Source organism: Haemaphysalis longicornis, unplaced genomic scaffold (assembly GCF_048455015.1).
Source record: "Haemaphysalis longicornis isolate Haplotype H1 unplaced genomic scaffold, Haemaphysalis longicornis Haplotype H1 scaffold_9, whole genome shotgun sequence".
Taxonomy (NCBI): Eukaryota; Metazoa; Arthropoda; class Arachnida; order Ixodida; family Ixodidae; genus Haemaphysalis; species Haemaphysalis longicornis.
The window spans coordinates 136,325,757-136,352,170 of record NW_027526460.1 but is presented as its reverse complement, the minus strand read 5'-3'; the positions used below and the strand labels follow the sequence as shown (position 1 = coordinate 136,352,170).

Sequence of the window (26,414 nt, the reverse complement as noted above, 5' to 3'; positions counted from 1 at the left end):
ATGAGAACTTGCAAAACACGACAAAATACGGGAAGAAGATAAGCAGGTTTTCCTTTTTGATAACATCGTAGAGCCAGTGGTAGTTGTTGGCGCTAGCTGGTGCCGACGACATGGGCACCTGCATTTGCGCTGTGAGCACAAAAACTGGTCTCAAATTATGCTAACAAAAGCGGCACAGCACACACGGCCCGTTGTTTGATTCCTGCCCATTCTGGGATTTTTGTTAAGTTAACTTTCGGCTTTCTCTTAGTGTTGTGCAGTACAACTTCATACGTCGTCATTAGCGCTCACCGTGTATACTTTCTGTTGTCGTGCGCAGAATGTTTGCAGAGGTCGCCCTGATGGAATAATAGCTACTTTCTTAACTCTCCCTTTATCCACAAGAAATGAAACTGTTCTGAGTAGGCACTAAAGGCTAGCGTCAGCAAGTGCCTCGAGTTACGCAAGTGTTTACACAAGCAAATGTTTCGTCTTGCCATCTTCTCGTGGCGTTGCCCGTGATGTTGTCTGTTGTCGTGGTGTTGTCTTTCTGGTCAGGGTGCTCCGCTCTCGGAATAGCGGTGTACTGAGGAATAATTTCTACCCACCTGTGCAGGACGCCCACACGGTGGACCTGGAGGACTTCCAGTACGGCGGAACCAACATTTCCGCCTTCCGCCTGGTCGACGTCCACGCTAAGGATTTCGACGAAGTGGCACGCGACTGGATAACTCGCAGGCTGCGATACATAAAAAAGGGCGACAAGGAGGAGAATTTTTACCGGGTAAAGGGTCTGCATTTTGCGACAAATTTCCAGAAGTTGAGCGAGGAAACCAAGTATAGGCTACGGCTGCAAATCGAGTGGAGCACTTTTTTTTTACACATCATGCCATTTCCATCTGCAAGAGGCGTTGACGGAGCTCAGAGTCTAAAGCGCCTACAACTACCCCGGCCTAATCTGTGCAAGGTGGACCAGGAGCCTTTCGGGGAGCCTTCCGGGGCATGCCGCCCTGTGGACCTGCACCGCGTGTGCAATGTAGACTCTTCCTGCACGTGATGAATACTTTTAATAATAAGCGCCAGTATGTGTTTAGAATGCCCCTTTGGTGTCTGCCGGTAGGGATCTCTGGGGGAGAGCGTAAGGATATTTCGAAACGAATCTGGTCCGCATGCCGGAATTTGTGGATCCCTTGTCATGTGAGACGCGATCAAAACTGTTTTGCTTCTGTACATAGAAAATTAAGTTACCGTCTCGGCTGGGGAAGAGGTGCCCCTAGACTGAACTATCATGGGCGACTATCAACTACCATGGTCATGGGCGATCGGGCGATGGAATGTTTTCGGTTATCGACCTCGTATGCGTCCGTCGAGTGTCACTTATATACATGGTTTTGCAGGAAAACTTAGGATACCGAGAAAACACCAAGCCCCTTTATAAGCGCAAGTTACCCTACTCCTATCGGTAGGCGTGAAGAACAGGCGTTCTGTTTTGTCGGGTCGAGAGTATTTCACCGTCAGGTATGCTCAAATACCAGCTTTATAAATTCACTTCAGAGTACCTTTAGGATCTCTATGGGGGAATATGAATTTTTTTGCACTTGCTTTAAAGCCGTCCTATTTATCCAATCAAGCAACATTTTATTTTAATAAACCAACACTTCCTTGTACTTCTACCTACTCTTTCGTGGCAATGGGAAAACCGTCCGGGAGTCCTTAAAGCCATGCACGCAGTGCCCGCTTAGGTACTCCACTCATAATGTAAATGCACACCTGATTGTGCACAAGTGTGTTGCTGCGGAAAAAGGGGTATTACAATCTAGTAGTTTAAAGTGAGCCCATACCGGTGTAGAGCAGGTGTGGCGGTATTTGTGAACCGGCGGCAGTCATCATGTCAGCAGTCGCCTTCGGAGTCTGGATCGAGTCTGACGAACTGGGCTGAAAGATTTCGCGGTTTCTAATGTATAAGCACTTTCAAATTGCGCCACCTCGAACGTACACGGCGGAATGCCATATTGGGCCATCGTATTAACGTAGAATGTGTTTTATGTGCTAATTTTGTGAGAAAACTGCCACAAAAATTCTCACGGCCAGTGGTGCATCAAAATGACTCACAATGTTTGACGTCCCGAATCAATGCATAAATACACAATAAAAACTTTAATATCTCTCTCATTTACTGAAATATCGATTTGTAATTTAGCCTTAATGAGACTCAAGCAAAAAATTAAGTCAAAAGTAGTTCAGTACTATAGTAACTGATCAATCAGTGTAGTGGGAGGTTGCTAAAAGAAATAGAAGAGTAGCAGTCTGAGACTAATACTCTTAAAAATCCGCCACACATTACGCCACATGAGAAATAGCGCGATAGTTGAACATGGATGCTTCGGGGAGGGCGAATACTTAACGTTACGAACTACTAGCTAACGGAAGAAGCAACAGCGTGCGTTGAATCAGTAGAGCTCAACAATGGTGAATATCTTGTCTAGAAACCACACCATGCAACACCACGCCTATCATGGTCATGGTTGAGCCCATCATGTCTAAGCTTGGCAATCTTTTCTCAGCTTGGGCAAGCTATATTATTGCTGCACAAAGGCGATACGCTGGCCGGTCGGCACATAGTTCGCATTATTACATGCTGGCTAAGAACACATATCAAGCCGGAAACTAAGCTCCAGCAATTGGTGAAGGAGGTGTGGAACAGAATTGGCCCACATGCATTCTAGATTACGAAACTGGATTCATCGAAGCAAGGGTTTCTGCAGAGACTAGGTCATCATCCATCTGCCCGTCCGTACAACTGTGGCAGGTTGTGCGGAATTCGACGAGCGCAGTGAACATTTTTGGCGTCGCTGGTGGGCTCATAAGTACTCTTCCAATGACAAAAGGGCTTCATCGAAGGCTTTGTTAATGGAAAACCGCTCAGTACGCATCCGCAGAATATTTCCTTTCACAAATGTTGATGCGATGTCTAACTGTCCCATTCTTTTGTTCTTTCCTTTTTCCATGCGCTCAACGAACCTTCTTCAAGAACCTCACGGTAAGTGGGAAATCTGACCCCCGAAAACCTTAATCAATATTTCAGCCTCTTAGCGGTGATTTCACCTCTGTTCTTATTTTAGTATTTATTATTATCCCACTGTTATCAAAAGTCTTGTATTAATGCACTGTTCAGCTAACACGACGCGGTTTTGCATTACTTTCCTTCGATGGGAACGGGCCTAACCTTGTTTTCTGTACATGACGTGGTAATGAATATTGGGGGGGGGGGGTCATATTTGACATAATAGGCTGAAGCTACTACTCACAACAGCCACGTTTTAACAAGGGGCAGATAAATCCTAGTCGAGATACATTCGTGAATCTTACAGATGATAACGTATGCAGCTCTACAGCATTTTCTACCCTGGATTAAAGGTGGAGTCTGCCCCGCGGAACGGGATCAAATTACAACCTGATACTGCACTACTCGGCGGAATTTGTGTACTTCTGTTTCAGAGCACCTACAACAGCAATGCCAAATAAAAAGATATATTGACTGTTCCTACAGCTATATGCGCCACAAATTTCTCGCTTTTGATTGATTGTAGTGTTTAACGGGCCGACGCAACACAAGCGATGAGGCGCGCCATGGTTGAGGGCACCGGATTAATTTTGACCACTTGCGAATCTTTAACGTGCGCAGAAATCTCGTACACACGGGCGATTTTGCGTTTCGCTTCCATCAGAAAAGCGGCCGCCGCGGCCGGGAATCGAACCCGCGACCTCGTGCTCAGCAGCGCAACGCCTTAGCCACTGAGCCACAGCGTACTTTCTCGCTTTTAAAAAGATGGTGCCTAGCACAAGAGTTTTGCTGCCATTTTGTCGCAAAGTATAGAGTGTTAAACGGCATTTTTGTTTCAAACCTTGCTGCCTATTCACTACCCATGACGTCGTCAGGAGATCGGGATAATTGCTGCCCTTCAACATGCCGACGATTCTGTAAACTGCCATAGTTTCACAGTTGTGATCGGAGGATAAGCATACATTATAACCCGCATAGTTTGCTTAGAATTAGGCGAATTTGACTTCTTATTTAATTTTTTTTTGTTTTATATTTTGGGGAAGGCGATATTGTTTGGTGCCTGCTTTCGTGGGTAGCTTAGGTAAAATTCGAAACTTTGTTAATCTTCCTTAAGAAAATTTCCACTCATTCCGATGACATGAAGGACAAGTGTGACTTTGATCTGCTTGTCCGGCATTGTATTGAGCGCTAATGTTGTAAAGCAGCACATATACGCGCCCTTACTGAATGACTATATGGGATTTCCCAACATGTTAAAAGCCAAATTCTGTGCTAGTAGGAAAGGTTTACGAAAAGTTGGTTTTCTCTAGCTAGCTCTGTGATCAATGTCTGCTGAAACAGCATCCAAAAGTACTACGGCGAGCCTCATCGCCTGCGCTGCGTCGGCGCGTTAAAACCTACAATCAATCAATCAATCCAAAAGTACTAGGCTCAATTTCAACTCTATTTCCAGAAAAAATGAAAGCAAGGACTCTCTAAATAATGAAAACGACGTTGTGCCTGTTGTGTCGAGAATTTGTGTAAAAAAGACAGCGCGGTTTGGATTTTTTCGGGCGAAAAGGCAGTTTGATGCACGGTGGAGTTGCTTTATCTCGTGAACATGCAAACATAGTATACTGGCATTAGGTGGCCATGTTTCTGTCTGCAATTTCTCCCCAAAGGGTGATCCCTGTTGTAACCCTTCGAATTGACCCTGCGGGTACTTCGTCACCCTTGACACATATCATGTTTTACTCTCCTGCTCTGCACAGACCAAGGTTGCCCTCATGTACGACGCCGTGCGGCTCTTCGCGACCGCTCTTCGAGACCTGCAGCCGAACAACGGGCCCAAGATACAAGTGCGGCCGCTGTCGTGCGAAACAGAGGAGCCCTGGTCACAGGGCAATTCATTCGTCAAGTACATGCGCATGGTGAGTGACTAGTGCGTCTGACCACAGTACTGCACCATTATGATAAATGGGGCCTACAAGTCGCGACAAGCCGAAACGTTAGCCCTAAATGACGAAAACCGAACACGACTGACATGGATAACGGTTTGGTGCTTTGCCGACTCAGCTGGAAACGAGTCATGAGCGATCAGGAGGATCCAGATAGTTCGTACGAAGCTAAAAGCAAGAAATGAAGTGATACCGTCATCTTGCCGTAGCGTCTGTGCACTAGGTGTGGCGTTCAAACTATTTTAAAAAAGATAAGGCAGCATATTGAACCACCTTTTGATGTTTTAATAAAGAAGATATAAAAACAGGGGTAGTAATAAACAACACAAACAAGTGAACATACAAATAAACACAAAATAGCCGCAGTTGTAGGCCTACTTCGTGTTCATGAACAGAACGCAAATACTGCAGCGACTTGCCACATGGACAGCCGTAGAGTAGCCGGTACGCCGCAGCTCAACGTGTCGTCAGCGTCGCATGCCGCACATCGCCACCTTTTAAGGGGCCTTGGTTTATTTCTCTTAGATGTGAACGCCTTCTACGTGTGGTTTTGTTGGGCTAACTGCAGTCGCTAGCCACGCTTCTGTCCCGCATAGTAGTTACGTCGCATTGGGAGCTTTGCAACGCGGCGGCACCACTGAGCTTCGTCGGCAGTTTGCGTTTCAGCGGCTCAGTGACGCTAGCTAGAGTTGTACACACTCTGTTACTACTTTGAAATTAGTTATAACTTGGTGCGGGAAGGCTGTGTTCAAACCTTTTTCGAGCAATCACGAGCAACCACCGTGTTTTTTCTCAAGAACAGCGAGTCAAAAGTGCCGGTTTTTTGCCACCATCCCCTTTGGAGAATTTCGTGACGTTGGTTTTGACAACGCACAGCTATAAATGGGCGTTACAATATTCATTGTGAAGACCTTTTATTTTGGTAAACAGTGCCTGGACTTAAACACGTCTCACACATGGTTAGAGAATATACCGACACTTATTTTCCTCCTTGTTTAACAACGGCAGTGACTACGGCGTTGTGATTACTTAATGAAACTCGGAAGGAAGCCCAGTCGAAGCCCAGTCGACGCCCAGCAGACAAACATATAAGGCTGTCCATTTCCCTCCCGTAGAAGCCAATGTATGTATAGCAGACAAGAATCCTGTAATGCTTACCAATTCCCTGTGAACTAACTGATCGTAAGAAGTAAATAAAACTCACCGAAACGACGGAGGTACGTTAGCGGCGAATTGTCAAATTCTTCTCTGGGGGACACTCTTGATGAAACAAGGGTGTCAGCCGTTTTCTGTAACCTTATTCCTCCCTTAGACATGTCCATGTATTCACAGCAGAGGGTAATTGTGCAACGTGTGCAACTTCACTGCGAACTAAGTAATTCATGATAAGTAAATAATAGAGTAATTATAGGCTCATCTTAGCGGCCAAATGTGATATAACTTCTTTTGGGAATGTTTTGACAAATTAACAGTTACGACCGATTTCTGCTCACCATTCGCGATAAGTTAGTTTCGAATCAAGGCTTTCGCCTCGCAATATTTGTAGAGGTTGCGTAAAATCCATGGAACCCTAACCATAAACAGTTCACCGTAAAACTTCCAGCGGTGCTATTAATTACTTTAGTACTAAATTATCGAGACTCTGACAGCATAAACGCAATTTCAGGTCAGTGTGATGTCCGTGCGGTATATAGTCACCGTGTTGACCCCGAAGTTCACATGGTGCTTTTCCTTCTTTTGCACCTTACACTTATAACTAAGAATATATTTCCTCTGTGTTTTAAATAAACGATTATATGAGTTTAACAACACAATGAAGCAACAAATCAGGACTGGACAGGTTCATTCGGTGTCCCTTTACTCCTTCAACAACACAAAACCAGAATCATAACCCTCTTTGATTCTCTTAAGACTGCTCCCTATGTGATAGTTCTTTATTCGTATGTATCTCGTACATAATTCTTTAGTCGTATATATCTCGTAGATAGTGTTTAATGTTTGCCTAACATGTATTGTATACTTCATTCCAGATTAATGTTCAAGGCCTGACCGGGAACATAAGGTTTAATCCTAATGGCCACCGAACGGACATGAAGCTTACGGTTTTGGAAATAACCCACAATGGACTCCGAGAGGTATGCTGTATTGATTACTGGTGTGCTAACCGCATGTAGCGATAGTATGTGCGGATACAGCTCCATCACGCACCAGTAAAAGTTCGCAATTGTCTTTCGCTAGCTTCTGTATTTCGGCAAGGTTCAATTTCGGACTAGTTGGTTTATACTCGTTTAAAAAAACAGCGCGGATTGAGGGGACAAGGGGGTGAAAAAAACAAAGCGAGCGCGGTTTATCAGGTGAGTTATTTATTGCAAAGAGTGCAACACACATTTTGCAAAGGAATCATACCCTTGCAAAAAGCAGAAAGACCGAGATATTCGCAAAAGGATACAAGAAAATTCATAGTTGAGGCTGAACAATATACTTAAGCCGACGAAAAATGTGTATTCAGGGTAATCTGAATGTTCTCCACGACGAAGGCCTATTCCGATCTTTATTTCTCTTATATCTAGGAAAAACTATGCAAGGGCGCATTGCGTCTTTAGATGTCTTGGCATCTCCTTTGACGGAACCAGTTCGGTAGTGATGAAATAACGCTTTTCGCTGGAGTCGGTTTAGATTATTCTAGATCAGTGTCCATTTTTCCGCAGGTAACTTTGTGAACCTAGAAGCTGACCCTCCGAAGGCGCAGCATACACCGCTCTATGTAGTTATGTAGCACAAGCGCTTCATAGCTACCGTACTACCGTACCGTACTACCGTACTGTCAGTGGACAGTACTACCGTACTGTCCACTGGTTAGTTTTGCGGGCAACATTTCCACCGAAACACCGGGTAGCGCCTTGAAAATTCATTTTTCCTCAAAAGTAACGCAAATAAATTTTCATAACGTAATTCACAATTTCGTCCCTCAACAATCGGCACCCAGCGCCTATTCCAACGAAAAGCACAAAATATGCATATGTGAGCCAAATGTACAGCCATCAGTAGTTACATCCGATTGCCAGAACAAAAGTTAAGTTAGGGCTAAGCGGAAGCTTAAATAGAAAAGCAGAGTGGAGCCTGACAGGGCAAACAAAATTTTAAGAGTAATTTCAGTTCTTCCAGGACATGTGCAATACTTTAGATGTTAGGTATATGTTGCGAAAATTAGGCTTTCATAACCATACCAATTAGCAAGCGAAAAAGCACATATCAATGGAAACTCATCGATGTTCCAGCCAATTTCTTTTCTATTTTGTTCTGAATGTCCAGCTTGATATGCATTCCAGGCTGGAGAGTGGACAATGCATGGAGGAATCAACATCACCACGAACTATTCGAGGCAACTGGAAGAAGCACGTCTCCACTTGATGAACAAAACTTTGATCGTGACAACTCTGGTGGTGAGAGACAATTCCTCTACTCTTGTTTAAGCTTATAGAGGGAAAAGAGGCTCCCACTTATACTGCAAGTAGATGTTTGTTGAGTTCGCTAAAGTGATGTTCTACGACAGTGCTTCTCAAATAAGGGTCAGCGGACCCGAAGGTGTCCGCTAGGACATTTTAAGTGTCCGCAAAACCCTCGCCGAAATTTTTCATCCACATCCCCATTCATTTTTTATTTTTGGTAAACCTTGCTGGAAACGCAAACAGGTGGCTTCGCTACCTTTTTGCATGAGCTAGTGTAGCGTAGCTCATGGTTTAACGTCAGCTTTTTGCACGACACGCCAGCTCTGCGGAAAAGCCAGGCACACAAAAGGCACCTTGTACGTGTATCGGGGCTTAAGCAGAAAGGACGACGGGTCAACATAGTTCATCCTGGGTTCCCCCATCACTTTTGCAAGCCCGGAAGGGGTCCCCGACACGCTCTTGATTGAGAAACGCGGTTCTACGACTTGCGAGTCATTTGACAGCGTTGGCTGCCAATGGAAAATTCTCGGAGCTTCGGGGCGTAGCTGACGCAAAATTTAACTGTAAACGAAGCAAAATATAAATGTCAGCACTTGGTACAGGGAGCCACTTCTCCACCGCTACTGAACGGGAAATATCACCACTCGGCCAAGATTCGCTGTTGTTGCTGTTGTTCTGCACGACAGCGTGGTTATAATGCATGTCTTTTTGTGACCTCCCGAAAGTGAAAAAATAATTCATCAATGCTTGGAGATTTCCCCAGAACGGAATGGGGAAGTTCCAATACACAGGCATCCCGTTTCAAGAAAAAAATGACCGTGCTAGACCGGCATGGTCGCCGGAAGCATGTGTCCAAAAAAGGATGAGACAGGTTATCGCTGGATATACAGGGTGTCCCAGCTATCATGCACCAAGATTTAAAAAAAGAGTAAAGGCGTAACTCGAAAGAAACCAGGTGCATAATGTTTGTAGTACTGTGAAGAAGCGGACGGTATTTTTTCTTTAATGAGATTTAATTAACTAATTGTAATTAATTATCTAACTCGAGAAATACTGTCCTAATCACCAAAGTGTCAATGAGGCACTTGTAGGTAACCACGAGGGGAATCTATCTGCGGTATTTTTGGCGATGAACTAATTGCGTACACATTTATTCTGACTGATAAAGGAAACCCGCGAAATATGAAAAATACCACGTGACAACGCCTCCGTGCGCACCCTAAAGCAACGCCCTCAAACAGGCTGCCTCTGAGTTAGCCAGAATGAAATAGACAAACGAAAGAAAGAAGAAATCGCGACCGAGTTTGTTCCTTATCTGCACACGCGTCCCGCGAATCTTGCTGCTGCTGCTCCTTCCATGCATGCTATTATCAAGGTGATGCGCTGTCTCTTCGGGTGGGTAACACGCGAAGCAGTTGCTTTCAATCAGCTTTGTTTGGGGACGCTGCTTTACAATGCGCGCGTAAGCGTCATCACGTGGTATTTTTCATATTTCGCGGGTTTCCTTTATCAGTCAAAATAAATGAGTACGCAATTAGTTCATCGCTGAAAATAGCGTAGTTAGATGCCCCTCGTGGTTACCTACAAGTGCCTCATTGACACTTTAGTGATTTGGACAGTATTTCTCGAGTTAGATAATTAATTATAATTAATTAATTAGGTCTCGTTAACGAAAAAATTACTCTCCGCTTCTTCATAGTACTGCAAACATTATGCACTAGGTTTTCTTCGAGCTACGCAACTTCCCTTTTTTTAAACCTTGGTGCATGATAGCTGGGACACCCTGTATATGGAGGGTAATCTCTAAAAAAAATAGTCCTGACCCATATCTTCGTACCTACATGTGGCACATTGTCTCGCCTATTCGCTGGCTTGCTTGGTCCTTGAACGAGGGTCCTGCGGGACGCTAAATTCTTGCTATAGCGGAGCAACCTTATGTACCAACGCTACGACGCTTTCCGTGCAAATACTCATGGAATAAATAACGTTTCAAGAAGTCGAGCAAATATGAGCGATGTGAAAAATAATGTTCTGAGCCGCCACTGCTAGTGCTGAAAGGGGCGTAAGGCAGAGTGATCCCCTCTGAATTCTTTTACGCTAGCCATCCGGGATGAGCTTTCTGGCCAATCACACGTTCCGCGCAGCGATTTGGTTATTTCCAAGTTCCCCTTTTACTGGGCCCACTGTACGTCCTTGTTGCGGCCAAGTACCGCTGCATGGGTAATTTTTATTATGTGAGCAGTGCGTAAGGCGTGCCGACATTTTCACCGCGATTCGTAAAAAAAGCCAGCGACAGAAGAGCAGAGAAGGGGTGAGGGGAAAGAACAGATGAAGTTCTGCCTTTGCAATGCTGCACACGTTGCCAGGGAGCTGTCAAGTCGTAACGCGGCTCACCACCTCCCTTTGGAGACGCTTGAACCCCATTGAAGCTTCAGCGCTTTGAAAAATGTAATCTGCCGCCAGAGGAGGGCGGCAAAACAGGAAGGACTGGGAAAGACGGCGAAGAAATTCCGATACTGGGGGACAACAAAAGCAGTGACAGTCAGCTAGTGCGGCTGCGAAAGCGAGCGAATATTGTTACATGGCGACAAGGTAAAGATGAGACGATTATTGGACGATGGAGCAGCGATGTATTTACATGGATGAACTATGTACAGGCGGCCATGCCAGCTCGAGCTGAGCCCGTGCCCCACTCTGCTTCGTCGTCGTCGGCGTGGATTTCCTAGAGCTATGTGCCAGCGTCCTTTTTCTCCGGCCCGTAACAATATGTGGCCACTAAGGCTGTTAAAGCTCTGAGCATGGTTGGTATGGCGTGTGAGCTGCCTGCAAGAAAGGCTGCGTTGTGTGCTTCTGGATCCGGAACAAGCAAGGTGCATAAGACCCATTCGGAAATTCGCGAGGGACAGGACATGACGCTCACGCATTTTTAAAGATCCAGCAATATTTCTTTCATTATTTTTAAACCATCCCAGTCTAATTCCCTCGTGGTCTGTAGCGAACACGCTTACCGCAACGTCACTGCTTCGTATGTACGGCCGCCCCTCCGCGCTTAGATATTGCCCGTAAGTATTAAATCGAGTCTGCATTAAAAGGCACTTACATCCACCAATTAGCCCACCAATGAACCTGGAATAAATGTTCTTATATTTGAACTGCCAAAGTGTTATCTCAGTTCTTGGCCAACGTTTGAGAGAAAACCCAGCATTCCGGTCCTATTCTACAGTGTCACTCCCGTACTCTAGCTCCCACTTCCTGTACTTCCTGCATAGACATGTATATTTGGCCAGGAGAAACATAGCACAGCTCCACTGCACCCTTTCTGAACTTTTACAAGCATGTCCACATAATTCCTAAAGCCTCTTTTTTCGCACTTTTAGTGTGTGCTTAAGGAGTTGTCCACAATGACGACCTCCAAGGGGTTTCTATTGCATGTTTTAAAAAACGCACAGTACTATTTAGGGTACTCCCACAACCTCAGCCACACATCATTTCATTATTTCACGTCTCAGTACTTCCATGTGCAATTTTCCCTGAGGGACAACTATTGTATCAAATCAGGGGAATAACAGTATGGGTTCCGTGATCGTACGAGCAGCAATTTTTCCCTTTTACTGGTACATGAAAGCTGTGTTTCTGACCTGTTGCTTTGTGTAAGGGCCTTTCGAAACTTGCATGGTTGTTTGTCGAGTTCCTGGGTAACATCGCTGCAGTGTCCTATAAGCCTTGCTCTTGCATGCTTCTCTTAGGGGTGCATAAGTGTGGTACCTGTGTGGTTATGTGCCGTATTGAACTAAATTGCTACTCATGAGCTGCGACATGGTGTTGTTTGACCATCTTGCTGCACTGGGAAAACCTGTCGCAGGGCGTGAGGTTTTCCAACTGCAGCAGGGCTGCACTGTGCAGGGCTGCACTGTCTGTTTTTATGTCCCCAAATAGTGCGCTTTTTACCATGTTGAAGTCTATAGCCCCTTACCACTTATTAGGTACCACTTGAATTTTTCGGAAAATTATTGCTCTTAGTCCATTTCAAAGCTTAGCAAAGATTTTCTTTGCTAAGCCATACCCCATGGGCTAAGGCAGTCTGACGCATCCTACTCATTCGACGCTACGCGTTCAACTCTCTACAGCGGCAGGCAATTCTCGCTGGAGGCGATATTACAAACGACTAGTGTGCCAAAGGGCAATGTCACGTCAACCATCTTCAAACTACAACATTGTTTCACCCTCCAACTTCTTATTCAAAGATTCCAAGATTTTATTTCCTCAGAAGTACGAAGAGGTAGGCTGGGACTAAAGGCTCCAAAGCCTGACAGAGGCCACAGCCCCCTTTGGTACAGTACAATGATGAGGCAAAATCAAACAAGCTAGAAATTCTAATGTGAGTTACAAAAATACAAGCAACATGTAGAGCACAAGACATTACAGAACAATATGGGAAAGGTACAGTAACGTGCATTAGAGTACAAAGGAGTAAATTAAAACAAAATACAAGTGGACAATCAGAGTACAACTATGGTTGAGTTTTAAAGATAGACACAATTACAAAACCTGCGCATTTAACAGGTCTAGACGACATCCACAGTTCTAGCCACTGAAGCACATATTCTGATTTAAGAGGCATTCTTTCACCTGTGTTTTAAATATGTTTCTACTGCATTTGAAATCAATGTGGTCTCCAACTTTGTTGAGTATGTCGGTGCGTTGAAACAGAGAAGACTGCCTGCCGTAGTTTGTTCGCAATTTCGGTGTATGTATTTTGGCACATCTAAGAGGGTACATACTGCTATTGTCGTTATGTTTGCCATGGAGATTTTCTTTGTGTATAGCTTTTAAAAGCTTCATATAATAAATTTGGTCAGCCTTAAGCAAACTTTACTGAACAAATAGTGGACCCGTTCTCAAATCGGCATAGTGCCCGTGAAAATTGGCAAATAGACGGAGAACTCTTTTCTGTAAGAGGATCAGCCATTTGTAATTTGTTTTGTTTGTTGTTCCCCACGCGAATATCCCGCAGCAAAGCCTAGAATAGTAAGAGTGTTATAAAGCTGTGTTTTCAACCAAAGCGGTATTAAGCCTCTCAATCTGTAGAGAACGCCAATATTTTTTTGAAATTTCATTGCCTAAGTGTTCTATATGAGGATGCCATACTCCTAGGAACTTCCGTTCTTCGACTTGGTTGATCATATTGCCCCGATATTCAATATGAATGCCTTGATCTATCTTCTTATTGATTGGTCTAAAAATGATACAGGTAGTCTTCGATGCATTTAGCTGTAAGTTATTTTCGTGCAACCACTTTGACAACATTTCTAAATATCTATTTACTTAATACTGGAGTTCTCTTATACTGCTACCCGAAAAAAATATGTTCGTTTCATCTGCATACATGGCTATCTTGGGTGTAGAAGGTATGTTTGGAATATCATTCACATATATTAAGAATAACAACGGTCCCAGCTTTGACAATTGCGGTACACCCTGTTCTATTGCCAATAACTCCGATGAAATACCGTTAAATTCAACAAATTGCTCCCTATTACTTAAATAGCTCCTTATAGGTCAGCCGCCCTAACGCGTATTCCTAATTTTTTTAGTTTTCTTAGCAAGATTTCATGACTGATAGAGTCAAATACTTTTTGTAGGTCCACGAATAACCCGAGTGTAAATTTCTTTCCCTCTATATTTTCTATTATACTGTCCTTAATATTAGCAGGGCTTCCTGCGTTGACTTGTTTTTTTTTTAAAGCCGTACTGATACGGTGAAAGCCGTACTGATGTATGGGTTCGGCATGTCACAGCCCAAAATGTAACAACCTGTACTTGCGAAGTTTTGAAGTCGTAGCTATCAGTTGTTCTGGGCTTAATATCGGGGTACTTCTGTAATAATGAAGTGCATGCTGAACCTCCTGCCCTACATAAAGCCGGACATTCACTTTCTCAAAATTTCTTTCCCCACATTGGGTTATAATGTAACGCACAATGTTTAGCCTAGTTACGTACAAAAATTTCTTTTCAGCGCCACTCTAATATTGAACTCAGCGTTACTCGTTTGTGTTCATTTCAGCAAGCACCATACACCATGTTAAAGGAAAACCACGCCGAGCTAGAGGGCAATGCTAAGTACGAAGGATATTGCATCGACCTGCTCGAAGAAATAGCCAAGCTACCGGACATCAACATCAAGTACAAGATTCGCGAAGTTGCGGACAAAGCCCACGGGCGCCGTGACGACAAGAACGAATGGAACGGCATGATCGGAGAGCTCCTGCAAGGGGTACGGGCCTTACAACATCTTTTACACTTAATGACGTTATGTGATCCTACAAATTCATATGCGACTGCGGCAGTCAGGGGGTTCTTTAGATTTTAGTTTGTCATTTCTCAGTTTGAGAGCTCGAAGGGCAAAACTGCCGCGTTTCCGTTCACTAACAACTTCCAGCTGCCCCTTTCAATGTGAGACCTTTGCAGAGTTATATGTAGCGTTTCACCACCAGGTTTTATCCAGAATGTTGAATGTTTAAACAAACAGGATAAAACGTAACGTAAAATAAGATCGCCTGTAGGTATTCAACAAATGACGAACAAGAAAAGAATAACCGCACTATGTGCAGTCTCTTGAACTTGAGCATTTCCAAGAAAGCGTTGGCGCAGGTGAGCATTAGTCTGTGACAAAAAAAAATAACCATTAAATTTCAGTCGCTTTATTTTTAAAACTCAACTAGAAAATTTATGTGTTACGCACAGAAGAATGAAATGAAATATAATGTAATCTTAATCTTCGCGGTGAGTTGTTCTAGCCAGCTCCACAACGTGCCAACTGGGTACTACAACCCTCATCCCAGTACACTTTCCGAAAAGTAATCGCAACATCTCGCGGCCTTTATTAGTTACCCACTCATTCTTGTCCGCATTCTGTGTTATACAAGGCTAGTTAAACGAGGTCGCAGGCATAAACGACACCACCCAGGTGTAATCTTCGTTTGTACTCGGTTATAAGGCGCTCTTTAAGAATGAATCCATTCGATTACGCGTAATTTGGCTGAACCATAGTTTCCAGACTACTTTTTGATAATTAAACCTTGACTGCGGCTTATACAACTGACGCTATTGCTCCGTTCATGCCTAATACCCGCTTTGGCGGCTCAGTGTCTCAGGCGGTGCGCCACTGAGAGTGATGTCATGGGATAGATGACGGGCTGCGGAGGACTTTTCGACTGTTGACACGAGCAAATCAGCCTTACTTGTAGTATGACGTTATTACTGGTATTTTGACGTTTTGCACAACGGGAAGACATAATGTCTTTGTCATCTGCGGGAATTCATTTTAAGACCAAAATCATGAGGGGATGCCTACTTTTAAATGCTCAAGCTTTTGCGGTTAGGGTTTCCCAACGCTTTATTTTGCATTGTCACCTAAGTACTGGCGTACCCGTTCAAACAGTTATTGTCCCAGATGTGGTTGCTCTCACAGTTAACCCAAAAAACATTGCAATATTTAAGAATTCCTTGCATTAAAACAGTAAGGAAACGCGCTATTTTACAAAACGAGGCATGCTTGCGCAGAAAGCGGACCTGGCGATCGCCGACCTGACCATCACGTACGTGCGTGAGGAAGTGGTGGACTTCACGATGCCCTTCATGAACCTGGGCATCAGCATCCTGTACCGGAAGGCGGACAAGAAGCCGCCCTGGCTCTTCTCCTTCCTGGCGCCGCTGTCGCTCGAGGTGTGGATCTACATGTCCACCGCCTTCCTGGGCGTCTCGCTCTTCCTCTTCGTGGTGGCGCGCTTCAGCCCCTACGAGTGGGTGAACCCGCACCCGTGCGACCCGCGGCCCGCAGAGCTGGAGAACCGCTTCACCATCTGGAACACGCTGTGGTTCACCATCGGCTGCCTCATGCAACAGGGCTGCGACGTCACGCCACGCGCCCTGTCCACCCGGGTGGCGGCCGGCATGTGGTGGTTCTTCACCCTCATCATGGTCTCCTCGTACACGGCCAACCTGGCCGCCTTCCTGACCGTCGAGCGGCTGGTGTCCCCCATCGAGAGCGTCGACGACCTCGCCAAGCAGACGGTCATACAGTACGGCAGCCTGCAGTCCGGATCGACGCAGTCCTTCTTCAAGGTACGCCTTCTGGACCGGCCGAACCTGCATAGCGGCCCTCAGCTGGCGATATACGCGCCTGCGGTTCTCGCTGCACTGCGATAGATGGCACGCTCAAGTCCCATAAAACGCATCACCTTGCCCATTAAAATAGATAAAACCGGGGTATTCTCATTGCAAAGAAAAGTTTGAAAAATGAGTGAACAATAACAGCCACAATATGACACCTTTAATTTTTTTAAGCAAAAGTAGCAACTGTCCGGCTGACCCGAAGTTGGGCCGGCTAAGCATCAGACTGTTTTGCTGTGACAAAACAAAGGCTGCTAGTAACACCTCACTGTTGAGATTAATTTGCATATTGTGTTTTTAAAATACCTCAGAATTGCCGCAGGTTTCCAGAAAAATCTAACCTTTGATGTGACCAAACCTGCAAGCATATAAGATTTTAAAGAAAGTTGGAATAAGTGTTTCAGGGTCTCTTGAATTTATCATGGTTTTCCTGCACTTTATTAAGCTTGCTATACTACATGCTTTTCATAGTGTTGTTCTTAAGCAGCAGCAGAAGTTGTAGACGCAGCTTTTCTTGTAGAGACTGTGTCATTTGGTACGGTTTCTTGCGCTCTAGCTTGGTCGCGTGATGTCCTCGTGCATACTTTTTCCGCCTTTCGACTCACCGTGCTCATTACGTACGCAGGGATAAAACAACACCTAATGTTTAACCAAAGCGACCACTAAAGCCAAGGGTGCCACTAAATCATAGCGACTCATGCCGAGGCAATGCAGGAAGGCGAACACCGCGTGGCTATGAAATGAAAATTTTCCATCCAATCAAGACTAATGGTCACGCGTATACGCAAAACCGAAAAAGAAAAAAATATAATCGAATGGGCTCGTATGCTTGAAAGGGACCCTGTAACACTTTCGATAAGCGCTTCACTCTTTCCTTCGCATCTGGGAACACTGCGAAAGCTATAGTTACCGCGAGCAAGGGGCGACACTGCATGATTTGGTCGTCGCACCAGATACGCCTTAAATTTCTGCTTTGTTTTGGGGGCTTTTTTTTTATTTGCTATCGAAAACCGTTCAATGCTGCAACTGGAGGAAAACCGGCCAACAGCCGCAACATGGCCTTAGTGACGTAGTTCTGGCCGTCGGATTACGTCAAGACCGGAAAAGAGCGAAAAATCTTTTGAGCGTGTTTACAAGTTATCTGATCGGCATAAAGCAGTAATTTTTGGCTGAGGTACTTTGCGACCCCCTAATGTAAGTACCGGGTGTGTTGGGTGACTACGTACTGCAAGTATTTAAGATTTCAATTAAAATTTGAAAAAAGTGTTGCAGGGTCTCTTGGATATATCATGGTTTCCTTGCACTTCATTTAAGCTTGCTATATTACATACTTTTCCTTACTGTCTAGCGCTTTTATATCTTGCTTGGATGACGTTCTCCCCATGTGAACCACACATTATCGAACGTTTAAAATTCAAAAGCTGTGAATCGAGCATTTATTTATTTATTTATAAAGTACTTACATCGCCGCGAGGTCATTTTTGTAAGGGGACATGCAACGTGTATAGTTTCAGAGTAGAAAAATACATTCATGCATACATTTACACTTTTTCCAAAGAGCACAAAAACGGACACCTCATTGGTCATAAACGGGAAAAAAGAGATTGTTGTTTGGTATGCTTACCAATTCGTTTGGCAGCAAATACCAGTCACGTATTGTTCTGGGAAAAAAGAATTGGCAAAATTGTTTATTCTGTGGGAATGCTTTGTGAATTGTGACAATTCAGCCCGCCAATATTCTAGCCATGAATATATACTAAAAACTATTGAATAGCTAAAATTAACCATAGATCTATTTGGCCGACTTAAGAGGTGGTCTTGTTGTTTATGATTACCGACGTCCCCTCGTAACAGCGAAGCAAGAGTGCGGGCGTCTATCGAAAAATAAGCAAACATGGTTCATTTATTTGTTTTGACATCGAGGCTATGCAGCATGGATTGCCAGTGCGCCTTTAAAACCAAGTATTTCCATAACCACGGTATGAATTTTTTCCGCTGCTCTTCAAAATCTCTTGGATCTGTCCTCCTCGCAGTGGTTTGGGATAGAAAGACACCCATTTAAAACTCCCTTCTGCCACTAAGTAGTATAAAAAGTCAATGCATGATTCGATTTTCGAAATCACTATCATTTTCTTTGCAGTGCTTCTAGGCCCCTTTAGTGGTCATTTTATTCATTTAAAAATTGGTCTCTATTGGACTGCGGACGTTTATACGCCTTTCGTGTTGTTGTTGTTTTTTTGTTTTTTTTTTAGCTGAACGCGTTCCGTCCGTAGTAATTGGCTTGTTCGGTAGCTTGCTCAGTTAGCGTGGGGACTAGTAAAAAATTCCCCCGCATTTCCCCGTGGGGGAGAATGTGAAAGTGCGAATGCACGGTTCTCGGCCCGCTTGCGGCGCTTGCGCTCGGCCCCCGCAGCCCACCGCCTTCTCTTCCATCTCTTCCATCGGGTTTGTAGTATCACGTGTACACCACGCAGTTATCAAGCCGCTATAACGCCGCTGAGTCGCCAACGCACGCCGCTGACGACGTAGTTTGAATGTGTTAAAGATATAAGGCGCGTCAACACTGATATCACCGTCGCGTCCGTGGCTTGATCGGTAGAGCGTCGCGCTGCGGCCGCAAAGTCCGCGGATCGAAACCTGGCGCCGGATGCTGTTTCTTTATAGAGGAGCACTGCGGACGCCGACGCCGCCGCCGGCGGTGGATGGTTTGGGGTCGCTTATAAAGTGTATTCACACTTAAACTTTTATTGGCGGAATGAGGTGTGTGAGCGACCATAGACTGCAAAGAGCAACGCAACCCTCTCCGTTGCTTCCCCGCAGGAGTCCGAGTTCCCGACTTACAAGAAAATGTGGCACGTGATGCAGGCTGCGCGTCCAAGCGTGTTCGCCGAATCCAACCAGAAGGGCATCGAACGAGTGCGCCGCGGGAAGTACGCCTACCTGATGGAGTCCACCTCCATCGAGTACGCCATCGAGAGGAACTGCGACCTCACACAGATCGGCTCGCTACTCGACAACAAGGGCTACGGCATTGCCACGCCGCCCGGTCAGTCGCAAACAGCCCGGGGCTGTCCAGATAGCGAAACTGTACGTCACGATTGAAAGCGCAAGTACAATAAGACCTTGCTAACTGCTCTAGTGTTGTGCGCTAAAGCGTTATTCAAATTCATTGAATAAAGTTTGATGGCTTGCAATGACATGAACATCGATTGTGATGTTCGAGGTGTAACTTTGTTGCGTAGGTGCAACGCAACTAAATATAAAAAAGAAAAGCTTATAGGTTGTTAATTCGATCACTTGACGTATGCGCAAAAAGAATGATTTTTTGCAAGTTGGTACTCTTATATGAAACAGATTACAGCGCGAAGACAGACGAAGAATATACGACAGAACGAAGGAACAGCGCTGCCTCTCAGCTGCTTTATTTCACGGGTAACATGCGTTCATCTATACTGCAAATAGGCGCAAGCGCGAAAGAAGCAATTATAGCTGCTGAAGCTGCAAAACAGTGCAAAAATGTAATTTAAATAACTCTTTCCTCGAATTTGCCGTTCATTAGAAGTGGCCGTTCAAATCAAGCCTTTCGGAGCCTCCAATCCATGTTGGACCCGTAAGGACTCTTTTAAACGACTTCGTTGCAGGGTCTCCGTACCGGACCATGCTGTCCCAGGCAATCCTGCAGCTGCAGGAGAGCGGCACTCTGCATGTGCTGAAGGAGCGCTGGTGGAAGAAGCGCCACATCGTCAAGAAGTGCCCGAAGGAAGAGGCGAGCGCCTCCAAGGGCACGTCGGCACTGGGCCTCGCCAACGTCGGCGGAGTCTTCGTCGTCCTGCTCACGGGATCCTGCATCGCCTGCGTCACGGCGGTCGTTGAGTTCGTCTGGCGGTCGCGGAAGGCCCTTCCGGAGGAAAGGGTACGTCATCATCACGCTTCAGCGAGATTCACAAGCGAGACGCTTCTGCAGGACAAATCCGTTTGAATTCAGGCGCCCTAATCTGCGATACTTTCGATTGTCCACTAAATTGTAATTTGGCGCATGAGGGCCCGACTGCTACCGAGTGAGTGGTGGGCCAGTTTGCTTTGCACAAGCTGTACTTCCAGAAAAATTGCGCCATCTGGAGCAGTGTGATTGAAAAAAGCTACCCTGTTCTGCGGGGTTTCAGGAGGTCGTACTCTTGTTCGGTCTTGCCACTGGAGCTCTTAGTCGACTGACTGAATATCAGTTATTAGCTAAGCTATCGGCATATAATATTTGCCTTCAGACCTGCGTGCGAATACTCAAAACTTGATAATGGATCATTGCAGCTTAGTGTTGGTAGTTTATTTAGTTTTGGGCTCGGCCAAGTTCGACTTGGTTTCGTGGCAGGATGGCGTAAGAACCAGCCAAAATATCACGTTCTCTTCTTTGAAACGCGTGCTGCTTCCATTCCGAATGACGGAGAACGCTACAGTGGTAATTCGAATAAATATGTTTAATCGGAAGCCCCAATGCGATGACTGTATTGCCTGGCATTTGAAACTGCGACACATCGTGTAGTACGCGGGAAATACTTGAAGGGTTTTGCTTGGGATGAACAACGCAGGTTGCAGGCAGGACGTAAGGGAAGAATCGTCCCTTTTAGTGTGTTTATTACAGTAAACATTGAACTTGCGACTTCAGCATGCTCATCGTCAAGCTGAACACAATAACAAATCACAAGGTGTACACGCTTCAAGGTTAACAGAAGTGATTGTGCGCAATTTCGCTTCGACTGAGGCATACTTAAGGCCTCAGAGTGATGTCTTTCTGAACGCCCTGCATAGACCACCTCGGGCGTTAATATTCTGCACTCATACATAAGCCAGCTCACATGCCGTGCACCTGGCCAGAGCCGTCTAATACACAGCTTAATCCTCTTGGGGTGCTAAGCCTTGTAACCTTCCTGCCTCCTTGGTGCGCCATTGTCGCCGCAGGAGCCCGTGTGCATGGAGCTGTGCCGTGAGATCCGCTTCACGCTCACGTGCGGCGGCAAGAAGCCCGTGCGCTCCAAGGGAGATGACCGACCCACTCCGGGCGAGAACGGCCTGCCGTTCATGCCACTCACTGGTTACGGCGCTGTCGTCTCCAAGGACAGCTTCTCCTGACAGGACGAGCCGCGGGGCGACCACAAGATCAGCTCCTCCTCCTGTTACCGGTCAGTGTTTCTTCTCGTTTGGGACCGAAAACCGTGGCCGAAACTAAACTCGCATTCACTCACGGTGGGTTTCTAAAAACTCCCCAAGGAAGCATTAAAAAACTCATATGAGCTCCCATAAGCTCCCTAAACCTCGTAAGAACTCCGTTAAAAAGAATAAAATGCTCCCCTGAAAACCTTCTAAAAACACCCCCCAGATTATATAAATACTCCCCAAAGGGACAGAATATACTCCTTCTCATTGTCCTGAAAACCCCATAAATATCTCAAAAGGCCCTTGAGGAAATAAAGAATACTCCATCTTAACCATCTGAAATTATCCCAAGCATATCTTAAAACTTCCTAACTACTCCCTTTCTACCCTGAAAACATCCCGTTTTCAGGAAGTAAACCAACCTTTCCAACCCCACGAAGTAAAAAAAACTTCTAGAAGGGACGTCACTGAGAACGGGGGAGTTACACCATCTAGGGAGAGAGAGATGACTTTATTTGATGCCCGAGATGGGTTCTGAAGGGTAGACGACTTGGACGGTCTCCCTCCCTCATCCGTCAGCCAGGATTCCTTGGATCCTCGCGGCGGCTTTGGCCATCCGGACTGCTGTCAAGTTGTGCCTCCGATGTGGAGCTTAGTATAATCTTTTAGAGTGTGGTGTTGTTGGTAAAAACAGATTTATTGTCGGGGGGATCAATACGTTTTTTACACGTACACCCGAATGGAACAAACTTTGTGGCTACTAAACGCAGATTCCGTATTAGCTAATCGTGAATTGCATACTTTTCTAATGCCAAAGTTTTATAAATGGAGCTCGTAGAATCGGCCAGAAGCTGCCCTCGCAAGTTTTTACCTCCAATTTGCTTGCGGTAACTCCGTCATTCTTATCGCTACTTAAAATTTTCTTGCTCCTAGATATAACCACAGGAGATCGCGGCCTGCGCATAAAAATATCTTTAGTTTATCCGGCCCAAGAAGACTTAAGAATATGTTTTTGGAAAGAAGAAAGAAGAAACGGAGACGAAGAGAACATAGCAAGAAAAATAAGTGCAAATGAGCTTGCACGTAACATGAAAGGGAGCAGAACTGATTTAAAGACACACCTAAACGCATTGTGACAGCTGTTGTTTAGAGCTACATTGAGTAGTTTCCACTGTTAGCCATTTCACTTCATCATTTACGTGATGTTTGGAGCCGTCATTAGTTTTAAAGCTCGAAAAAGGATGTGAAGGATGCTCGGAAAAGGAGGTTAAAAAAGATGTGATGAGTATCGCGCATTGTAAAGCGACGAGGTGTTTTTTTCTTATTCGCAGCCCTGTCCGGGATTCCCCTAGAAGCTACCGCCCCGAGGACACTGTCGGTACAGAAGTCTAGAGATCCAAGTCCCAGCGGTCATCGTTAGCAACGCGTCGTACTCAACCCTCTCTCTCATGGCTTGCACTTAGTCTCTTTTTCTATAGCAGTTTTAAAGCCAAAACTACGGTGAATGATGCTTTGTAACGGTAGTATTCCTTCGACTGACGTACCTTCTTTGCATTTTGAACGTTATACGTGACCAATTTCATCTCTCCACCACCCTCCCTACTTTTTGTCGGTGCTTTCAGAACACATTATGTGCTGAAAACAAGTGCAACAAACGGGGGATTTTTCAGTGTCATTGATTGGAAGTAACCAAACTGTTATTGAAATACGCCAACCTCCCCATCAAAAAAAAAAAAAACTCACGGTGTTTTAGTCACGCATTCTAATCTCGTCGTAATTTTCCTTCAGCTCTCAAAGCGGTGCCCGTGCGATAAGTTGGAACAAGGCGTAGAGCGCTTAGCTTTTCAGCAAATTGAACTGCAAACTGCAAGCTACCATTCAAGCTAAGAAAACGTACGCGATAAAGGCTGCTGTACTTTACAACAATGCAAATGATATTGCCTATGAAGAGATGAGCGGAATCTCGCAAAAGTTTCTTCGCAGGGAAGACCACTGGTCGCGCAAATTTCTAAACTGCAAGGAAATGATTAAGATATGAAACCTAATTTGAATGAAAACCTCAGGGGGCGAAAATCTATACCAAGCTTTGTACTTTGGTGTGGATACCTAACAAAAACGTCTTAAAGTTTGATTTTACTTAACTCCCAGAGAAGCAAAGAGCCACTCTTTAAGGAAGCAACCTTTAACAAAGTTCTTTCAAAGCGCGATTTTGCACAAAAACGAAGCTAGGAAAGCCCCTATACCAAGAGGTACCATGTCTATTCTAATATTTTGGCGTTATTCGTAAATGTTTCGGGTGTGTTTAAAATTCTCCATCGAGAAGGTAAAGCTCGGTGGAAAGCGGGACAGCAATACAGTCAAACCCAACTATAACGAACCCGGATAGAGCGAATTATGTTATATATCGAACAAAAATAAATCAGTTACGGAAATGCACGCGAAACATTACTTATAACGAACTTCACATCTGATATATCAACTCGGCGTGCCTAGACTGGCCGCCAAAATGCATGGTCTCGGAGCGGCGATTGAGATCTTGATTGGCCGCGACCACTGAGCAAAGGCTTCGACTGAGACATTGCGCCTCGTATGGATTGACATGGCGCCTGACACTTTCCGTAACTGTTTCCGACGCGCGGAACTCACGACCGAACCCACCCAGTCCGTGAGTCCGGACGTAGACGGCAGCTCGCCAACCTTCCCGATGCTGTGCCGAAAGGAGTGTCCTTCGAAGATTTCCCGAGTGTCGACGACGACGTTGCCGTCACTGTAAGCCCCTCGGACGCGGGCACCGTCAGCAGCACCGTCGTATTGCTGATGAAAAGCAGCGATGAGGCAGAGGATGTCGCGAGTGAAAGCCGCCCGACGCTTAATGAAGTTCTTTCGGCAGTCGATGTCCTCCGCCAATATTTCTGCGATATTGAAGGGCACCTTCTCCAACTGGTGCAAACAATGTCTCGTGTAAAGAATGCTGTGCTAGTTGACGCTGCCAAAACGAAAGGGAAAACAAAAATCAGCGCTTTTTTTTTGGAAGCAGGCAGTTAAGGCGTTAAGGCGGAAAGTAGCTTCATTATTTGCAATAAATCGATTGTTATGTGTATGGTAAGCACATACTTTATTTTGTTCGTTTCTGCATGCGGGGATGCCAAAGGAATTCCCGCGTATTACGAACTCGTAACAATAAACTCGTTAGAGGAGGGTTCGGCTATATCGAACTATTGGATATATCGAACTAATCGTGGCGCATGTTGCAGTTCGATATAACCGGGTTTGACTGTACTGCGTACAAATAGTGAACAGTAGTTCGTACAAAGCGATTACCCGGAAGTTCGCTTTTGGGTACCAGTTGGAGGCGTTTTCTTAGGCTCTTGGATTTCAACCAACAAATGCAGGCCGCAACGATTACTTCTTAACATTGCTTGGGTTCTGCGTTGTGGTGAGCGCCACGGAAGATGGTACAAAGAGAAGAAACAGTGCTTGGCATGAACTGCTTGTTCATTTGCGAGAAAAGTACAACATGCATTGTAATGTCCCATCAGGGATTTTGGAAGGCGGAATAAATTATGATGATAAAGTGCCTTTGTTGCCTATGATGATGATGATGGTGTTGGTGATTTATGATGATAAAGTGCCTTTGTTGTCTATGATGATGATGGTGGTGGTGATTGTGGTGATGTCGATGATGATGATAGTGGCGATTTTGATTATGTCTGAGAAATACCTTAGTCTACCCCTTTTATTTTCTCCCGCTTAGACTAGGCCCACATCGCTGAGACTTTCTCTTTGAAATCATACGGTCTGGGCTAAGACAGCTCACCGGATGATTTGAAAGAGAAAGCCCCTGGGGTCACGTACAAGTGTCTTTTCCTGGCGCAGGAAGCTTCAGAATTTTCTCCTTCATATGCCAAGATATACCGCGCTGGAAACACTTGCAAATTGCATGCCCCATGCAATGGGGGAGAGAGGCAGTCGTCTTTAAAATGCCCTCCCACTTCAAGCACCTGAACATCTGCTCTGTGTGCGCACAATCCTTCATTTACGAAGTCAAAGTCAATTCATTTTCAACATTGCAATGTTGACGGCCACACTCATCAGACGTTATCCAAACGGGCAAATTTTTTAAAATGTAGACATGGATTTCATGCGCCACCCTTGTTTCGCACTCAAAAAAGCCCATTTCGTTTCTTAAGGCAGCTTTTCTTAGTCCTTCCGCCATTTACAACACACAACGGGCCTGAAATCTAATCAGGAACTGTGTAAAAAGGCGCCAAGTCATTCTCCCAAGTAATTCACTGGTAGTTGAGCAGGGCGCGTTTCCCGGGCTACCGGTACCCGGGAAAACGCCGGCAGAGACCACGCGTCCAGTGGGTCTTTCTAACTGTAGCCAGTTGTGAGCATAACTTGACCTGGCGCGGAATACTCAGTTTCTTGCGTTTCATACCCATTTGAAAGTGTCCTATTTTAGCAAGCCCTGACTGGCTGAAAGCAGACAACCTGGGTGTGACGCAGCGTAAGCAAGGTGCGGCGTTGGTTCCTGTGCTTGTCCTTGGGCACAGTGCAAGTGCGACACAAATGAAATGGCGCCAAAGTGGACAATTTCAAAACAAACACAACCCATAATCCCGTTCCTGTTCTAAAATCAACCACAGACTCTACCACGTCACC

At 45.3% G+C, this 26,414-nt stretch overlaps 1 protein-coding gene across 1 annotated transcript in view; it reads left to right on the top strand.

The window, feature by feature from the left end:
* The window catches only part of LOC144153734 (glutamate receptor ionotropic, kainate 2-like), a 56,731-nt gene extending 31,403 nt beyond the window's left edge, over positions 1–25,328 (top strand). Inside the window, exons 7-16 of the mRNA XM_077685422.1 lie at positions 596–763; positions 4,795–4,953; positions 7,011–7,115; positions 8,310–8,423; positions 14,494–14,703; positions 15,993–16,553; positions 19,422–19,647; positions 20,243–20,514; positions 21,555–21,775; positions 23,081–25,328. Coding sequence (XP_077541548.1) covers positions 596–763; positions 4,795–4,953; positions 7,011–7,115; positions 8,310–8,423; positions 14,494–14,703; positions 15,993–16,553; positions 19,422–19,647; positions 20,243–20,514; positions 21,555–21,725 — 1,986 coding nt within the window. The 3' untranslated portion in view covers positions 21,726–21,775; positions 23,081–25,328. The remainder of the gene's footprint in view (positions 1–595; positions 764–4,794; positions 4,954–7,010; positions 7,116–8,309; positions 8,424–14,493; positions 14,704–15,992; positions 16,554–19,421; positions 19,648–20,242; positions 20,515–21,554; positions 21,776–23,080) is intronic.
* Positions 25,329–26,414: the final 1,086 nt, after the last annotated feature.